At 44.1% G+C, this 17,989-nt stretch overlaps 1 protein-coding gene across 1 annotated transcript in view; it reads left to right on the top strand.

Annotated features, from left to right (window-relative positions):
* Positions 1–14,136, top strand: part of DPF3 (double PHD fingers 3) — a 159,099-nt gene extending 144,963 nt beyond the window's left edge. Inside the window, exons 9-11 of the mRNA XM_035539529.2 lie at positions 11,382–11,494; positions 12,935–13,016; positions 14,066–14,136. Coding sequence (XP_035395422.2) covers positions 11,382–11,494; positions 12,935–13,016; positions 14,066–14,136 — 266 coding nt within the window. The remainder of the gene's footprint in view (positions 1–11,381; positions 11,495–12,934; positions 13,017–14,065) is intronic.
* The last annotated feature ends 3,853 nt before the right edge of the window (positions 14,137–17,989 follow it).

Raw genomic sequence — 17,989 nt, 5'->3', positions numbered from 1 at the left:
GTCCATCTTGAACAGGAACAGACGTAGCTTCCCTTTAATGTCTTATGCTGAGTGTTTTTCTTCAGAGAGTGGCATTTTGTTTCTCAGTGCTGTTCATCTTCCATCACAAATTCTCAGTAAGACCTTCTAGTTTATCTCCAGAATTGCATAATTATTAAAAGTCATTCTTCACTTGGGCTGAAGCCCCTTCTTATTATGCTTCTTCAGTCTTTGCTGTTAGTGGCCTGGTGTTGGGGATCTTCATTGTAGGTTGCAGGAGGAGAAAGAACATGACCAAATCTTTCAGATACGGCCATCTTTTTTTAAACAGAGCAGAGGTTTTAAATAATGCTGGAGTGAGTTTTGTCAAGCATTGCTGAAGACTTAGCTTACTAATTTAGATTTCTTTCATGTACCAACAGCCATTAACTCCTTCATATGAATTCAGGGGCCAGTACCGAGGCCAACTCTCAAGTTGAGAGGTAATCACTAGACAGGAAGCAGCTAGAAGCTATGCTGTCACTGAAGGGGTACTTTTATTTTAGCATAAGATAGCCTTAGCTTTCCAGTTCATGTAGCACGTTGTATGGTGGAGTTTACATAGGGTGTTTTTGAGCCTATGTTTGAGAAATTCACTTTCCACTGTTGGTGCAAATCATGTTTGCTTCACATCGGTGCTGTGCTGGGAGTGGCTTAAATCTGTTAAACTGCACTACAGTTTTTCTAGCCCTTTCCTCAGGCTCAACAACTTATTTTAGCATGCAGTGGATTCTGCAACTGGGTCTTGGCTCAGAAGTCTCGTCCATTGCTGGGATACCTGGGTTTGGGCTTCTTAAAGAAGGTCCCAGCTCTTCTCAGGAAGGCACACGGACTGGACTGTGTTTGCGTCTCTGAATATGCCCATCAGCCTGGAGGCTTAGGAGAGTTATTAACTATCCACAAGCTCTATCTGGTTTGAATTCAGATTGCTGTTGTACTCTTCAGTCATCCAGATGGTTCAGAGCCATAGTATTCCTTCACCTGGAGAGGAGGATCTTCCCTGGGCTAGGGAGCTTCAGTTCCCTTGCAAGGCCAGGTCAGCCTCTTCTTTTTCAGCTCACCAAGACCACATTCTCACTTCTGTTAAGGATGAGATTTTACAGGTATTTAGAGATGTGATAGAAGAAAATGTAGGGGAATCTCCTAATGATGTATACACCCATTAGATTTCTCTGTGATTGTTTAGGTGCTTGCACCTGGATTTATGTTGAAAAGAGCTAGTCCTCATTAGGCTCAGTGCAGCTATCACTGAGAATTGCCAGAGAGCTCTTGGGTAATTGGATGCCACCTCATCGTGAATGTTGCAGGTGATGAACGCCCTCCGTAGCTGTGAAAGGTGCCCAGGTCAGACCAGCAATGCAGGAGAGGACTTCCCAGCCCCCTTGCCGTTGCCAGAACCACCAAGCAGCAGTCCTGCTAGACAGCACAGCAGCCAGCTCAGAGCAGGGGCAGAGGACTTAACAGATTCCAGTAGTACTGTGGAAGATCATTTTCTGGCATTACATAGAATAATGTTCTACTTTCATATAGCCTCTATTAAGCAATTCCTCTGGTGCTGAAAAGGAACGGGACGAGTGAACTGTTTAATGAGGGACACTTGTGTCCACTGCAGTGGAACTAGCTAATTTCTTGTTTCATCGGAAGTGATATTTAGCTGCTAGGAAATAAGGGTTGCGTAGGTAAAAGCAATGCTGCTCATTTGTTACAGGTTAAAGAGTGCCCTGCACTTGGGCTTTTTTAATCTAATGTCTACAAAAACAAATGATGGATTTTTATCTGGTCTTTTTCCACTGAAAAACAAAACAAAAAATCCTACTGTTTTGGTGTCTCTGGCATTATTTTGTTACAAAGTGACTCAAAAGGGCTGTTGAAATTACTGAATTGAAAAGTACCGTGGTGAGGAGAAATGATTTTGGTTTGATTCAAAACTAAATGTGTTCTATTTTTCTGAATGAAATGACCCTTTTCCTTCCTTTCCCACTGCCAAGTGGGCTCTGATTTGAATGAAACATTTCATTTGTGAGTATTTTTTCCTCTCTTAAAAACAATTAAATGGAGCTCACTTTTAAAGCAAGGTACTCTTCCAAAATGAAAGTAAAGCTTTTTGTTTGTAAAATAGTGGCACAAAATGTCTCACCCTTTCTGAAAAATCTGTTTCTGCCTCTGCTGTTTCTTAACCCTTTCTCGCCTCAGATTTTCTTTTGACAAAAAGCACTTCGTTCAAATTCAGGTACTTATTTAGATATTTAGATCACCCTGGAATTGCATTTTTTAGAAACTAAACTCATACTTTTCACTGCCTTTTTCACATAGTGGGCACGTACCAATGCTCTGCAGCATGTAGTGAGCTGCTACTTCCCTTGGTATTGATGTTGCTGGGATTTTGATGGGGAAGTGAAAACTGGCTGCCATATTGATGAAGTCTCCATTAGAGCTTAAAAATTCCTAACCAAACAGAGGGTTTAGCAAATGTAGAAGGGAAAAATCAGTATTCGATGGGATTTTTCCAGCTTCTAACACTGCATTGCCAACAGTGGAGAGTTTGTTAAGAAACTCTGCTGCCTATACTGTAGCTGAAAGAGCTTTAAATCAATGGGGGACTGAAGTAGCTTGCTTTAAATTGTTTGTGTTTAGTTGAGTGAGGCAGTCCTAGTTATGTCTGAATATACAATCATACAACTGCATTAGCAACAGAGTAAATTATGCTTGTGTGGGAAAGTCAGACCTCTTGCATTTATAGTGTGTTTGTGTGGGTTATCAACCATCTACTCATCATGTGCTGAATTTCTTTACCTGGAGGGTACATAGTTACCTCATGCAATAGCCATGAGGTCACTGTCTATGCAATGGCATGGTGTCTTCTGCATAGTTAAGTTTATTTAATATTAAAACAATGACAATTAAATATTTTCTCTGGAGTTTGCCATTTGATTTGAAATTCCTGGAACCATTCTGGTAGTGAATTAACCTAGACTCGTTCTTCAATCATTCTAGAAAGTTTGTCCGGAGATCAGTACCACTCTCCTTTTCAGCTCTCCCATCCCCTCCTCTAACTCACCTGCGTTAACCCAGCCTGGCCTATTTCCAATGGGCAGTGGCTCTTAGCAGCCTATGGCTGAAGCCACCTCTGCAGTTCTCCACGAAGCCCTTGGTGCTTGGGAAGGACTGCAACTGGTCTCTGCGAGTACTGCCTCAAGAATATGGTGTGCTGGGCAGCACCGACCGTCCCTGCAGATGTGCTGCTCTCTGGCTGTGCCAAGAGAGCCATTTAACACCAGGAATACTGAGGAAGGACCAGGTGTCTTGTCAGCAGCTGGGGCTGAAGATTTCAAGCAGGTAGCAGAGTCCTTGTTCGCCCTAAAGGAAGGGGAGGAGGGGCAGAGCTTATATCTTGCTTTATGGGGGGGGGGAGGGGGGGGAGCTTAATGGAGTTTTTCATGCAATGCTCTAGTAGAAGGCTATTCAGGCTGCTGTTTCCCTAGCATTTTAAATAGCACCCTACTCCTCTCATTATAGCGGGAGATTTTGGCTCTCCCAGGGGGGAGGAGATGTTCTAAATGGGCTGCCAGGGAGGTGGATTTAATGCACTAGGAAGAACTGGCTTCACCAAGTTAAAAAGCAAAACAAAACCCAATCCTCCACTCCTATTTTTAGTGTTTATGACCAAGTATTTTTGCTTGGTTGCTCATTTTGAAAGGGTTTAGTGAGTCTGCCAGTTGATTGAAAGCTCTGTGGTGTGTGAGCTGGCCGGGCCGGGGAGCCCGCAGCGCATGGCGATGAGGTCGGAGCTGCCTTGGAGTTTTTTTCCACTGCAGTTTGTTGAAGGGTAACGAAAACATCCCCCAGGCAAAAAGGGGATGTTGGCTTTCCAGGTTGCGGTGATTCATCTTGTCTGGATGAGCAGCCTTCCTCCCTCCCGCTCCCACATTTTCATCTCATCTACCTCACCCCTGCTTCTCTTCACAGCCGAGCGCAAACCTGCCCCGTGTGGCACGGGCTGCCCAGCTAGGAAGGCCTCCGGCAGCTGCCCCCGCTAGGCCTACCTGCTGGCCAGCACTCGCATTCGTTGCCAGGGTTCCCGGCCAGTTTGTGCTTTATAAATGGGTTTATTCTCGTTATTAGAAGCTGCGTCCCTGGCATATGGAGTCCGTGCAGCGCCTGCAGGCAGGCTTCCTTCCTGTTGGTGTTGGTAAGCAGCCCAAGTGCCTCCTGGCAATTAGCAGATCGTTACCCATGAAGCTGCGCGGTGATGCAGCCTGGTGGGTTTTCTGGAGGTCACTCTGACCTAATTCACCCCCAGGAATCGTACAGCGCTGGCATGACTTACCAGTGCATTAACGAGCTGATGCTTCGCTACGAGGTTATTTGAGTGCTTCCACATTATGCTTCTCTGGGAAGAAATAGCCATTTTGTCTGGCAGCCAACGGTGTCTGACAGGGGCCAGTGTGGAGAAGGAGGGAGCGGAGCTGCCTGGTGGGGCACAGCAGGCACAAGGAATTTCCTTTGGGGTTAGGCATGGGGTCTGTTTCTGACCCCCTGGGTTGCAAAGGTGCAGAGTTTGCTGCGTGGCTTCTGCCTTATCGCAGCCTCTCCGCGCAGAGCAGAGCCCCTCAGGTGGGAGCCTGAGTGCCCATGGCTCTGCCCCACCGGCGGCTTTGCAGTGTGGGGAGGCTCTTTTCAAATAGTTTTCCTGTAAGATTTGTGGCATATATTACTGATGGGATGCTGTGGGATAACTTAGTTGGACTACCATGCCTTCGGGATGGCTTGCATACCTCACTCCTGCTTCTCAATGTGTGTGCCCTACAGAGGTCATCCCCAGCTCCCACCCAGTGCCTCCCACTGCCCTCTGCCAGGCAGAATTGCTCCACCCTGGCCTCAGCTAATCTCTGCGGGCCCAGCTGTGCCTGGATGTGCATGGTGCCTTCACTTTGTTTAGGCATATATGCCGGCATTGCGCCCAGCTTTCCTCCTGACACACCTTTGTAGTCGTTTCTTTGTCCCAGTGAATGTTCTCGATGCTTACCAGCATTTTATGTGGTGGTGTTGTGTAGTCAGAGCTAGGAGCGAGTTGCACGGGGAAGCTGGTGCCCAACTCTCAGCCAAGGCTGAGAAATTATCCAGCCATTGCCCCGAGTTGTGGGGTGTTGTGGTAGGAGCTCGTTCCTGCTGTGCCCTTTGGTGTTTGCGTGGCCAAAGCAACAGCAGGGGACTGCAGCGGGAAATGCTGCCTTCAGCACACACAAATGTTTTTTAACTTCATCAAGATCTCTGGTGTAATCGCTTTCAAATGCCAGGCTTGTCTGCTTTCCGTTCCCATTGACTCCAATTATACCTGCCTAACTGAGGCTGGGACCGACCCAGTATCTTTTGCACAGGGGTTTTATTTGTCTCTTGGGCTGGCAATTAAAGCAGGTTCTCTCCTACCGGTGCTGAATATTTGAGCTATCTGTAATTTATGTGCCTGTTTTTGCTGGAATGGGCAGCACTGAGGAGTGAAGCAACGCCTCCTGTGTGTGGATGCAGCAGCGTGCCCCGTGTTTGGGCCTGCTCCTTTCCAGCCCTGTCCGCACCAGGCAGGAAGGCTCCAGGGACAGGAAATGAAGTGATAGGAGCTAGAAGCTCTGCCACAGCTGAAAGGTTTCAGAGCTCCATCAATTATTAAAGGAGTTAATTCTTCCAGAATTACTGGCATATTGCGGCATATTAGAGTAGAGGAAAGTTGGTCTTGGACCAAATCAGACTGACCAATATATGAACCAAGGCCCACAAGTCCTTTCAGACTCACCTCTGTAGCAGCACCAGCAGCAATGGGCCACAAAACCTTGGACACTGGGGGAATCAGCCAGGTTCACTCATTTCCACGTAGAAATTCACATTGGCAATATTGCCTCTCCTCCTTTTATGCTTTAGTAGTGAAACCCAATGGTGCCTGCGAGTGAGACTTCCTTTGTTTCTTGTTTGCTTGTTTTTCTTAAAAGGCTGAGTTCAGCAGGGCTCTGCTGTGAAGAGGGGGAGGCCGGAGCTCCTCATCTGCAGCCTCTGGGGTCCACCCCTGCCATGGCCTCAGGGAAACCTGTTACATTTTTCTGCATGAAGTACTCTGGCTTCCCCAAATCACAGAGGTAGCAAGGCAGTTGGTGCTGTGGATCCTCACCCTACACACGCTTCCAAAGACTTCTGTTTATGAGCACTTGCTCTCAAGCAGGCAGGCATATGTCCCTGCATCATAGTGCCTCGGTGTTGCCAGATGGGAAGGGCCAGGAAAATGCCAAGATCTCCTTGTCCTCATCCCTTAGAAATGCTTGGTCTTTTTGTCAGAGCTGCAGCTCCTGGAGCCCTGGGATTCTGGCAGCCTTTTGGTTTGGTTAGATGGTTTGATTTTTTAAGGACCTTCTCTAATCCTTCTATTTGCTTGGGAACCTTTCAAAGAGGAACCCTAAAAGGCTCAAGAATTAAAATGCAAATAAAACGTACTTTTAATAATCTACTGATTGGCAAACTTGGCTCGGAGTTTTTGAATGTGTGGGGTTGTTGACACCAGATATCTGTAAGCATGCTGAACTGCATTTTCAGGTGGACAATGTAGGGCTACAGTTTTATATCACAACCATAAAAACATATCCCTTATTAGAATTACAGGTTATTTTTCCCTTTTTTTTTAATGAATAACAGTAATAATTCTGTCTGATGATGGCAGTGGTCATAGCAATGCTTATTCAGTCTTAGGAAGAGGAAATTTTGCAGTTTCTGTGCATGCATGTTTGGATGGGGTTCCTGTGTCATTATATCTGTAATATGTATTTATGGTTGTTTAAAGACCTGAATAGTTCATGGAATAAATTCTGACATGATATAGCCAGGAGCCCTGTGGGTTTTCATTATGCTATTGATTAAAAAGCCTACGACTACACAGTGAAGATAAAGGAAGGAATTGGGAACTGGGTGAAAATTCCTTTTGCTCTGTATAAATAATTTCACATTTGTTTTTTTCAAAAAAGGAGTCTTTGCTTATTTTTTTTCCTCAAGATAATCTCTGCCTTTGTTTGAAAAAGGTTATTGATTGGATTGTTAACTTAAATAGTCTGTGGCGGGTGTGACAGAGCACATGGCTGCAATTAATCTTGTGATGCAGAATCCATTATTGAAGAAGCACTAATGAGCCATTCGCAGGCCTTTGCTGGTCACAGAGCGCCTGGGAGCAGCAGATTGTTCCTGCCCTTTAATGTCAGTTTTGGTCTTTAGTGTTACACAGCCAGCGTAAGCAGAAGAGATTTTTAGATTTTTTTTTAGGGCATTTCTGTTTAAATTCTCTGTACCATCATCCAGCAATTGCGCCGCATGCAGGAGTCACAAAATGGTGGCTGAAATGCTTTCGCCCCCCACTCCTCAGATCAGATGTCCAGTGGACACAGTGTACAATTAAAGCCAGCGGCATGTGAAACGCGGATGTCACCGTAAAATATTGTCTCAGTCGCAGGGTTCAGATCCAGATGAGAGTTTTGACAGAGATGGGCGAGCATTCAGGGCTGATCTATACTTTAAAATATTGCTTTAAGACAAAGGGATGAGCTGTTGGAAACCTGCTAGCTGCAAGTTTTATTGTCTCTGTTGTTTATAGCTATTGCAGCATAGCAAAAGTTTAGGTAGAGAATAGTTACGGTAGATTAGAAACTGTCGATGTTAACATATCACCTTCTCCTTCAGCAGAACTACTCCCTGGATGTATTTTAGAGGTCTGTCTATTGACTTCAGTGACACCATAAATATGTGTTACTTCTGCCTCCTGTTAGATCCGTGGAGCTGATACAGACATGTGAGAGTGATCGGGAGTTTGCCAGGGCTGAGGCACCACCTAAATTATTAACCACGATCCTGCTGCAGACTCTCTGCTGCACACCTTAACCATATTGAATGCAATTTATCACAAGATTAGCAAAACAGTAGTATTTTTTTTCATCCTGACCAAATAACTGATGAAAGTAAGCAAAAAAGCCTTTCCAGCTCTCTGGCTTGTGCGCTACCATAGTATCTGTAACTGGAACCACATTTTTGACTGCTCTTTGTGTGAAGTAAAATTGTTCACAAGCTGAACTAACCTTTATATTTTTTAAAAGAGTTCAGATCTAGCAACAGAAGCTTGTTATGTGAAGCTATAGGGCTTTTTCCTCAGGTATTCTACCACAGAGGGAATGCCAGGATATGGAGCAGGGATGGTGCTCACTTATACAACTCCAGGAAGTCTTGGATGTGAATTTTCTCATAGGTATGGAAAACACTGCTTTTTCAATCAAAGTAACAGGAAAACAGAGGGATGGTGATGAAGGAGAGCAGGCAGGGCAGGAAAAAAGGATTTTCATGTCTTGAGTGTCTACTGGCATGCTTGCCATACACTGCAGTACCTTATCAAGCTGCTGGCATAAATAAAAATAGTCTTTCCAACTTCATTAGGTTGGGGCCGTGGTACCACATGGCATGTTATTTAATGTGAAAGAGGATCTGACTTGGAGGCTAAAGATGTCCATGAAGCGTTCCTTTTGCCTTGGACAAGTAATGGGCACTGGGCTAACAGAGAGTGGTCTGTGGCTATGCAGACATGTCTGTGGCCATTTTTTTGAGTCTCCTTTGTAGTCACAGCATTTGGAGAGAGAGACCAAAGAAGTAAGTTAGTATGTTTTGCAAAACATTCTCTCTTTGCTTCTAAAAAGCAGCCACAGTGGCCCTCACTCCACTAATAATATTTTCTAGGGAATCCTCAGCCCACAAAAGCCTGCTCCTTTTAGGCTTGGGGTGGGTGTGGTTCTTAAGAAAGGCTCTACAAAATAGGGTGTATCACGTCCAGGATGGGTCACCACTGGTATGAGATGCAGCACAGAGAACGTGCAAAGGTATTTTTGAGGCGAGTGAGGAACTAGATAGTCAAGACTGATAGCTGGAAGGGAGCAGGAGTGACTGCGAAGGGACAGAGATAAAGCAGTGAACAGAACCTGACCTTCATGTCGTTTGAGAAAGGGGTAGGCTCTAGCTGGAGTCTGCAATGAGCAATGGGAGTATGCCGGCAAGTAAGCACGTGAATGCATGTATGCATTTAACTTTATTTATGTAAGTTTGATTCCGTTCTTTCTGTTTCTTTTCAAATGTGACTGAAGCTATTTAACTGATTAACTCGCACCCCTCTATGAGTTGTTTTCTTTGATATATTCCAGCGCTTCAACCTTTCTAGATGCTGACTTGCAGCTGCAGGGATGAATCCCTCCCTGCTGTGTAGTGTGGCCCATTTGTTCTATTTACTGGTGTTGAAATGAGGTTCTGCATTTGCTGTAAATCAGATCCGGAGGATCATTTCAGTGTCATGTCAGGTTTTCTAGTTTGGTAGCATTAGAAATTACATGAGGTCCTCCCAGCCAGAAAAGGTCTCATGTCACAGAATTGCATTCTGGACAGTTGTGACTTCAGGGCCCCCAGAACTTCAGTTTGGACTTGGTTCTCAGTAAATCTCAGTAAAATCTGACTTCTGTTCTGTGCTGACATTTCAAGGGCTCTAAGAGTTAGTGATCTTCTTAGCAGGTCTGAGCTCATCGGTACTGTCAAAACACTTTGCTCAAAGGCTTAAAAAAGCGACATGAACAATGTCATTGGTCCCTCCTTCCTTAAATATCTCCTTTGTTTTCTGTTCATTTCTCTTAATAACTTTAATGCACACATTTCTTTGCTGGGCTTAGTTGTCATACCACTATCATGCAAATGTAACTGGAGAACCAAAATCCTTGTTCCACCGTTTGGTAACAACATGGGCACATAAAGGAAATATATTCCCCACAGCATTATTGCATTACCCGGCAATTCTCAGCAACTGTTTGCTTCACTAACTAGAAAATATAGATGCTTCTTATAGGGTGGTGATGGGTAATGTGATAACACAGCGAAGTACCACTGGTAGGTCTGGTAATGAAGACAGTACATCTATGCCCATGTCTCCTGTAGCCATGCTTTTTCTTCTTATTGGAGAAACAGCTTTTTTTTTTTTTCTCCATTCTTAAAAAGACACCTAGGCTGGTGGAGGTGGAAAAGATTGCTTTCCACCCACTGGCTGTTTTCTAAGAACAGATCTGCTAGAGGTGAAAAAAGCCCACACACTCAACGGCATAAGTTTCTGGAAGTAGTGTGCAGTAGTGCTGGATGTGCGTACCTGTATTTCTAGATATTCTCTGCCTGTAGATGAGCAATTGAATAGCCCTGTCCCATTTCCCCCGCCCCAACTCTGCACAGTACAAATGCTTGTATGTGCCAGAGAGGGATGCTAAATGCAGGGCTTTCCAAGCAGGCAAGTGATAGCTTATTGTATGAGGCTGCTTCAGCCAGATAGGGGTGGTTTGGGACTACAGCTCTTTATTTCAGCGGTATATTTTTCTTGTTTTGTTTTGCAGAAGGAACACTGATCCTACCTTTGGTTTGTTTGTTTGTTTGTATTTTCCCCTCCAGAAAGCCCATTGCTGACCCTGCTACTGTGATACTGCTGTTTTGCAAAGCTGGAGTCGACACGCATGTAGGGGTGGGGGTTGTAACTGGCAGTTTGTCCTTCCCGATTAGATGTGACTGTTCTGCTAGCTTTCCCTTCTTTATTCCTTTCACTTAGTTCATTGTGGAGTTGGCTTGGGGTGTTTTCCTTTTGGTTTCTTGTTTTGATCCTGGAAGGTTGGCTGTGCAATTTGGTTTCTTCTGTGCCAACCAACTTTAGCGGCAGAGCTCTTAAAAAAAATGACAGCTACATCCCTCCATCCTGTCTTGCCTCTTCTCTGTATGCTGCTGCTTCCACGTAAGCAAAGTTTACAGAATTGCTTCACCCATCTGGATACCAGGAAGGGAAGTTCTGAAATGGAGAATAACCTCATTTCCACCAGGTCCTTCGGTCCAGTCGAAACAACGCTCACTGAAGCTGTAGTCCAATTGCTATTAAGATGGATGGGCTCTCTCTAAAATTGGGTTTGTTTCCGACTTCATCCTTTCTCTTGTTTTCTTTCAAAATATCAAACAAGCAAGCAAAAACAAAAGCACAAACAAATGAACAAAAAAGCCTAAACCCAAACCCAGAAACCAAAGCCAAAGCCAAAAAGCCAAACCATTTTTAAGAGCTCTGAGTAAAACTGCTTTGCCAATGGGGAAAGGGTGGGGATGACTCTGATTTTCTCTTGTGCCCGGCAGCGAAAGGGTTAATGCTTGCTTTCCTCTTCGGTATCTGTTAGTTGCAGCCCATGTTGTGATCAGTCCATGTCCATGTGCGTTTTGTTCCCAAACATAATGCCGGTTTGCTGATGATGGGTAAGTGAGCCTTAACAATGACGGTTGTTTCCCATCTTCCTCAGGACACCCGACCTGCCTGCAGTTCACCACAAACATGACTGAGGCTGTTAAAACCTATCAGTGGCAGTGCATTGAGTGCAAATCCTGCAGCCTTTGTGGGACCTCTGAGAACGATGTGAGTTTTTTTACCTTTTCATGCCAATAAGCATCACAGTCAGTTGCTGCCATGCCTGCCCTTGAGAAGCAGGTGGCAATGCTGTGGGCCGTTGCCTTTCTGCTGCTTTCCTACATCTCCTGGGAGGAGATACTCCTGAGAGCAGGGATGGGCTCCTCTCAGTGATCTGCTCAGCCTCTGGTCTCTACTGAAATTACCACAGGTATCAAATAGGGCCACTTAAGATGATGGTGTGCTCATTCAGTAGAAACTAGCTGGGGCCCATGCACTCATGTTGCAGGGAGCTGCAGAAGAGTAGTGTTTTTAATATTGTAATCAGGAATAAATCTGAACGGTTGATAATCCTAGAGATGACAGGTATGTTTCTTCTGTCCAAGATTTTACTTACTCTGTTGGCATGATTTTTTAATCTTAAATATAATATTCAGGAAACATGGAAGCATTTGGATTGGGATGGCTGAGCCTCTCATGAGTCACCTAATCACCTTTTCCAGTGACTTCCAAACCATGACCCAGAGTCTGCAGCTGAACTTTTTTTTTCTTCTTCCCACCCGCTTCCGCCCCCCTCCCCCCCCCCCCCCCCCCCCCCCCCCCCTTAAAATCTAATGATAAGGGCCCTTGATAGTCTGTAAGAAACCTGGATAACTGGCCATGGCTGAAGAACTTTGGAGGCAGTAGTTAATGCTGCGTTCCCTATAGCAGAATGAATTTGAAGGCTGAAATTTTAGTGGTAAATGGGGAAATCTGAGAATAGGAAGCTGCTCTGTGTTAGGAGCCAGGGGTACTTTGGAGAAGGATTTATCCCCAGAAGTGTGTGAAAGAGCTGCAGACCACGAGGTAGGATCACATTATTCACATCTCCTTCACAGAGCATATGCTACTCAGTTGAGTTTTGGATAACTGGCGAAGTCCAGGCTTTTGATGAAAAAGGATTCTTCTGAAAAAATGAGATCCAGCATTGGTCACACAGGAGCCCAGCAAAGTGGGGAAGCCAGTCCTCTTCTCTCAGTACTGACCTAACAGCTTTTGGCCTGCATCATGAGACCACTTTGGAGAGAAAGTCCTTTGGTTCTCAGCGAGATTTCCCAGTTAGATTCTAAGAGAATTGTAGAGATCCTTAAGAGAGTCTAATCTTCTAAGAGAAGTTAGAAATCTCAGAGAGATTTCCAAACTGCCTTTGTGATGAGAAGGGCTCTCAGTGGCCTCTCAGAAATATGGTGGTTGATCCTGGACCCACAAATGTGATGTCTTTTACATCCTTTTACATTCCCAGTAACCCCTTAGTCTCTATGTTGCAGCTCTTTGCTCCTAGTTGAGCAATGCTGATTACCATGCTTATGTTTTCATCTTGGCATGAGACTAATGTGCATCATTTTCTCTCTCTCTTCTCCTCTCCTTCTCTCCCTTTTCCCCTCTGTCTCTCCAACAACCCTTCCTCAGGACCAGCTGCTCTTCTGTGATGACTGTGACCGTGGCTATCACATGTATTGCTTGAATCCACCAGTCTTTGAGCCCCCAGAAGGTAACATATGTTAGAAGTCTGCTTTGAAAATCACAGTGAAGTCCTTGTGGAGAAGAGAAGAGTTTCAGAAAGGTGCCCTGGGCCATGCAGGGTTAAGGAAGCAGTAGGAAAGGAGAGGCAGGTAGCACTGGAAAGAAAGCAAATGAGTAGGCTTAGAGGGCCTGTGTGATCTGAGATGTCCTGTGCAATCTTGCCTGGTTTCTACTTCCTCTTCCAGCACATGGCTCTTCTGCAGATCATGGATACATTTGGATGTCCCAGATGGCATTGGACACCTCAATTTAGGCAGCTGAAGTGAGCTCCTGTGAACTGTGGCTTTGGACTTCCTAAGAAGTCAAGGTCCCAGAGAGAAAGCCCCAGACGGGAAGCTGTTCTCTGGAATAACTGAGTCTGTTGTTGAGAAAGAGGATTGTGAGAAAAATCCTTCCTTTTTCTCTGGCCTGTCGTTGCCTTGGAAGGCTGAGGGTTTTACGGTCTGTATTACACTCAGTATGCAGTTAAAACCTCTGAAGTGGATTCAGTCTGACTATACTGCTACTGGTTGCAGTTCGCCTCCTGGTTTTGGAGAGGAACTAGTCCCTTACTGTTATTGATTCTCTGACTGAAGTCTGCAGAGAGCAGTAGAAATGGAGAGGAGATGTCTGGGTGCAAATGACTGCAGTTTACATGAGGGGTGAGACAAGAATAATTACAAATTAATCATGCATGCAGGAGCTAAATGTTTGTAACTTTGATAAATGGGAAACTAAAATCAGGAGGGAAAAATTCAAAATGGAGATAATAATTAGGTAAACGTTTCTGTTTGACTGGGAAGTGGTGTATTGAATGTACTAAGACATAAAACACCTATAAGCAGGAATGCACATCCCAGCTGTGTTTTAAGCTGTGTAGAGGATCTACATGCATGACATCAAGGGCACCAGAGCCTGCATCAGATACATACAGGCAATTCCAATGTCAGGAATGTTTGATATTCTATTCAAGCCAATCTTGACATAAACTCTGAGTATCTGGATTTGGTGTCATAAGAAGGATTTCTTCATTTGCAGGGAGTTGGAGTTGTCACTTGTGCCGGGAGCTGCTCAGAGAAAGAGCATCAGCTTTTGGTTTCCAGGCCTGAGGAGCTCCAGCAATCAAGAAACATTTTGCTCCTCATGTTGTCATACCAGCACACACTTCCCATTGAGAACACAAAGACACAACCCACATCAAAATGAATGGACGTTCAAGTACAGGAAGAGGTATCTGTCGTATTCACTGTCACCGATGCAGAACCTCCTGGGCTCTACTAGAAGGATCGTGTACTTTCCTGATGCTCCCGATGAAATCTCTTCACTGCTATGCATGGTTGCTGCTTACCGTCACGGGCTCACATGCATTATAGAAGGGGGAGGGTTGTTATATTGACATGGAGAAGTCAGTTTTGTGTGGCCTTGTGCTGTTTAGTCTTCTCCTTGAAGGAGAAATAGTAAGATATCTCCCAAGGATTTTTTGGTGAGTACATTGGTGGGGAGCAGCACCAGTTACTCCTCAAGGGCTTGCCTGGAAATCTCTTTACTGCAACCACTCTGTATTTATACGGGGCCTTGCGTTGCGTAAGTTCAGTACTTAGCAGGTTGTGAACAACACATTGTCACTGAGAGAAGCGCGATCAAAATTTTTTGGGGGTGACACTTTCTCCCTTGGATCAAATGCTTTGCTTTGGCAGATCTTTAGACATCTGGTTTTAGTATTTCTGACAGAAAAGCAGGACCATTATGAACACACACAGATGCTTAGAAAAGTCTACTGTGTTTGGTATTTTTGGATATTCAGGCACACTGTCCCACTGCAGTGCCATCACACAGTTCAGACTCATCATTTTATTCGTTTTGCTCAAAAAAATTGTGAATGGTTATGTATCTTAACTGTCTTGCCATTTAGCTCAGAAAACTGAATGAAAGCAAAGTGTCATTTTAAGTAGATCATAGAAAATGAAGGTGTCAGTTTTCTGAGCCATCTAAAGTAAGCCGAAGAAAAAAGGAGCAACATTGGCTTAGGGTGATATGAAGCACTTTTGATTATTTTTTTTTAATTTCTAAACTGAAATATTCTGCAATTGAAAATGGAAATTTTATTTTAGGAATTGTCTAATCAGGAAAAGTTGTACTTTTTTTTTTAAAATCAAAATAGTTACCAGGATCTATCTGAATGGTCTAATCATTTTGCCCCACAATTCTATACAACTGCATTTTTGACAAACATGATAATTTGGCAAAAACCTTCCCAAGCTCTAGATAGAGGAGTAATTTACTGAACCTAATATGGAAGGAAAGATTTTCGTAGTTATTTTAAAATTTAAATAGAAATAGGTGTACTTTGTTTAAACAAACCTCTACATGTGAAATGGAGAAACATTAAGCAAGAGCATCATTGGAAAAAATATTTTTAGAGTTGAGTCCCTTTGAATAACTTAGAACATTGCTAGGAGGACAAGTGAGTACATTAACCATTTTTTACCAGATGCATCTTTAAGGTTAAAAACACGCAACTCCCCAGACTGCCAAGCAGCCCAGAAAGATCATTTTCCTGGGTATGATGTATATTACTTTCTATGCATAGATTTAAGTGGGATTAAATATAAAGTTATGAGAGTCCCAGGCAGCATGTGGTTCAGGTTGCCTGTACTAGTAGGTAAGGACACTGAAGATTATATTTGGGATATTTATATTGGTTGAAAACTTTTCTGCAAAATTAAATGTCCCTGAACACTTGAAAGGACATTGTGAAAGAATATCAGTGAGCTAATTTTTCTTCCTTCTCCTGCTAATTACACTTAGTTAGAATGAACTTTACTGACCTAATGCACTTTTCCTCATTATTTAGATAGTTTCTTCACCTTTTACGTTTTGTAGCTTGTACAGTAGCCATGTCAGCTGTTGGATTTTCCCATGTGCTTTCATGAAGTAATTTCAGGCTGCAGTGGGAGTATTTTAATCTGTTAGAAAAGGAGTTTAGAAAGTATTTATCCTAGTTGTATTGGACCAAATTTCTTCTGGAGCAGCTGAGCTAGCTACCTGGGATTCATTCAATACCTTAGTTTCTGTGTGACTGCCCCCTGGGTGGGCCGAGCGTACAAAGATATTTGAGTATCACATGCAGAGAGTGCAAAGTGGGAGTCCACAGACCTGCATGAGGTGTCTGGTACATGGCTGGACAAAGCTCTAAAAAAAAAGTCAAACGAAGAATCTTCCACACTCACAGTTTGAGGAACTGCCCGTCCCTGTGGTCCCATTCAGCTTTCTGTGCCATTCCCACCGCCCTGTCTGCTGTCACCCAGTTTGATGGGTGGTCCTAGGGACATGATCAGGAGGTGGTGTGATCCTCCTGGATGCATCACCTAAATCTCCGGTAGCCCTCTGTGGGCTGTTGGTGGGACCAGCTGGTGCAGGTCAGTGCTCTCTGTCCCTGTGATGGAGACATTGCTGAATGATCTCTGCTCTGCATGCACACCTGCTTTCCTGTTTTGCCCTTGTGATCCGTACCACTGGCTATTTTCTCCTCCCACACTATAGTGAACAGCATCGTTCATGGTTGTAAGTATTCGTTAGTGGCACTGCTGAAGTTTCATCGCTAATGAGGTATGACAGAAGGATAGATGGCTAGATCTTCGGTGGCAAAATATTGTTGGAGATCAGTGTAAGATCCCATCAGCTTTTAAAAATGGAATGGATTTGTTGGAAAGTATATGTTTGTCGTGCAGTGGGCAGAGCAGCAAGGGGATGTTTTTCCTGAGCACTGACAAAGACATGTGAGCAGGGAAAGCTGCTAGTGAAGGCAGTTTGGTCTTCCCTTTAGCCTGGCAGACCGAACTGAGACAAAATTCAAGGTGTGCTCCTTATCTGCTCTGGGGATAGCTGGGATTTCTCTTTTTTGCCTTTTTTTTTTTTTTAAAAGTGATGTACCCAGTAAATCATCTCTGTACCTGCTCCCCTCTGTGGTGAAGTTCACACTCCATGTGTGAGCTCGTTGGCAGTCCTCAGGGTGATCAAACTCTGACGTATTTCAAAATTCTTCTGAGTAGGCAAGGCAAGCTATTTTTTAGCACAAATCAGGCCAAACTACCATAGGAGGTGGTAGATTCTGCATCCCTCAAAGTCTTCAAATCAAGACTGGGCAGTTTCCCAGAAGACATATTTTAATTAAATGCAATTTTAGTTAATCACAAGAATGTCTGACTGGAAAAGGCTTGTGTTGTAGAGGAAGCTAGACTAGATGATGTAATTGTTCTTCCTGTCCTTATTATAAAAACAGATGTTTACCAGTTGAGGGGATGTATTTAAATAAAGCTGTGTCTGGGTAATGGCTTTAAAATATGTTAAACATATTCATGAAACCCTTCTCATTTTTAACCCATTTTGGGGAAATCTAAAAAAGGTCAGTTACAGAAAATTGTCTTTATGAATGCAGTAAATAGTGCATTACCTCCTTCATGCCCTCAATGGCAGCTGTTGGTGCTAGGTACCTCAGGCTTTTCCAGAGAATTAACAATTCAGACTGCATTGTGTGAAACAATGGCTTGGTTCTGGCTTTCCCTCCACAGAACATGAATGCTGGGCTGTCCAGTTTTCTGGAAGCCAGAAGGGGCAGAGAAATGGTCTCAGTCTTCAGATTGCATCTGAAGCATTTGAGAAAACATACCTTAGGACACTCCTTGAGCTAGGAAAGTCACCATTAAGTGTGTTCTGAAACAAATATTACTCAAAATAACTTTGAAATTGTTATTCCTCACCTTTCTTCAAAAAGGGCTCAGTAAATTCTGCCCCAAAGCAAGAGCCTCCCGCCCTGTGCCATGCTGTTGGGCTAGTGGATGTTCCTCACACCTACAGCATCTCTTTTGACAGGGGTCATTTGGGAGGTGAGGACAGGATGGGGGTAGAAAGGAATATTAATTAAGCTTGCCACTGCTGGAGGAGCGGTGTACATTGTGTGCA

Source organism: Cygnus atratus, chromosome 5 (genome assembly GCF_013377495.2).
Source record: "Cygnus atratus isolate AKBS03 ecotype Queensland, Australia chromosome 5, CAtr_DNAZoo_HiC_assembly, whole genome shotgun sequence".
Lineage (NCBI taxonomy): Eukaryota > Metazoa > Chordata > Aves > Anseriformes > Anatidae > Cygnus > Cygnus atratus.
Note: the sequence above shows the minus strand (reverse complement) of the source record. Positions and strands in the feature narration are given on the sequence as shown.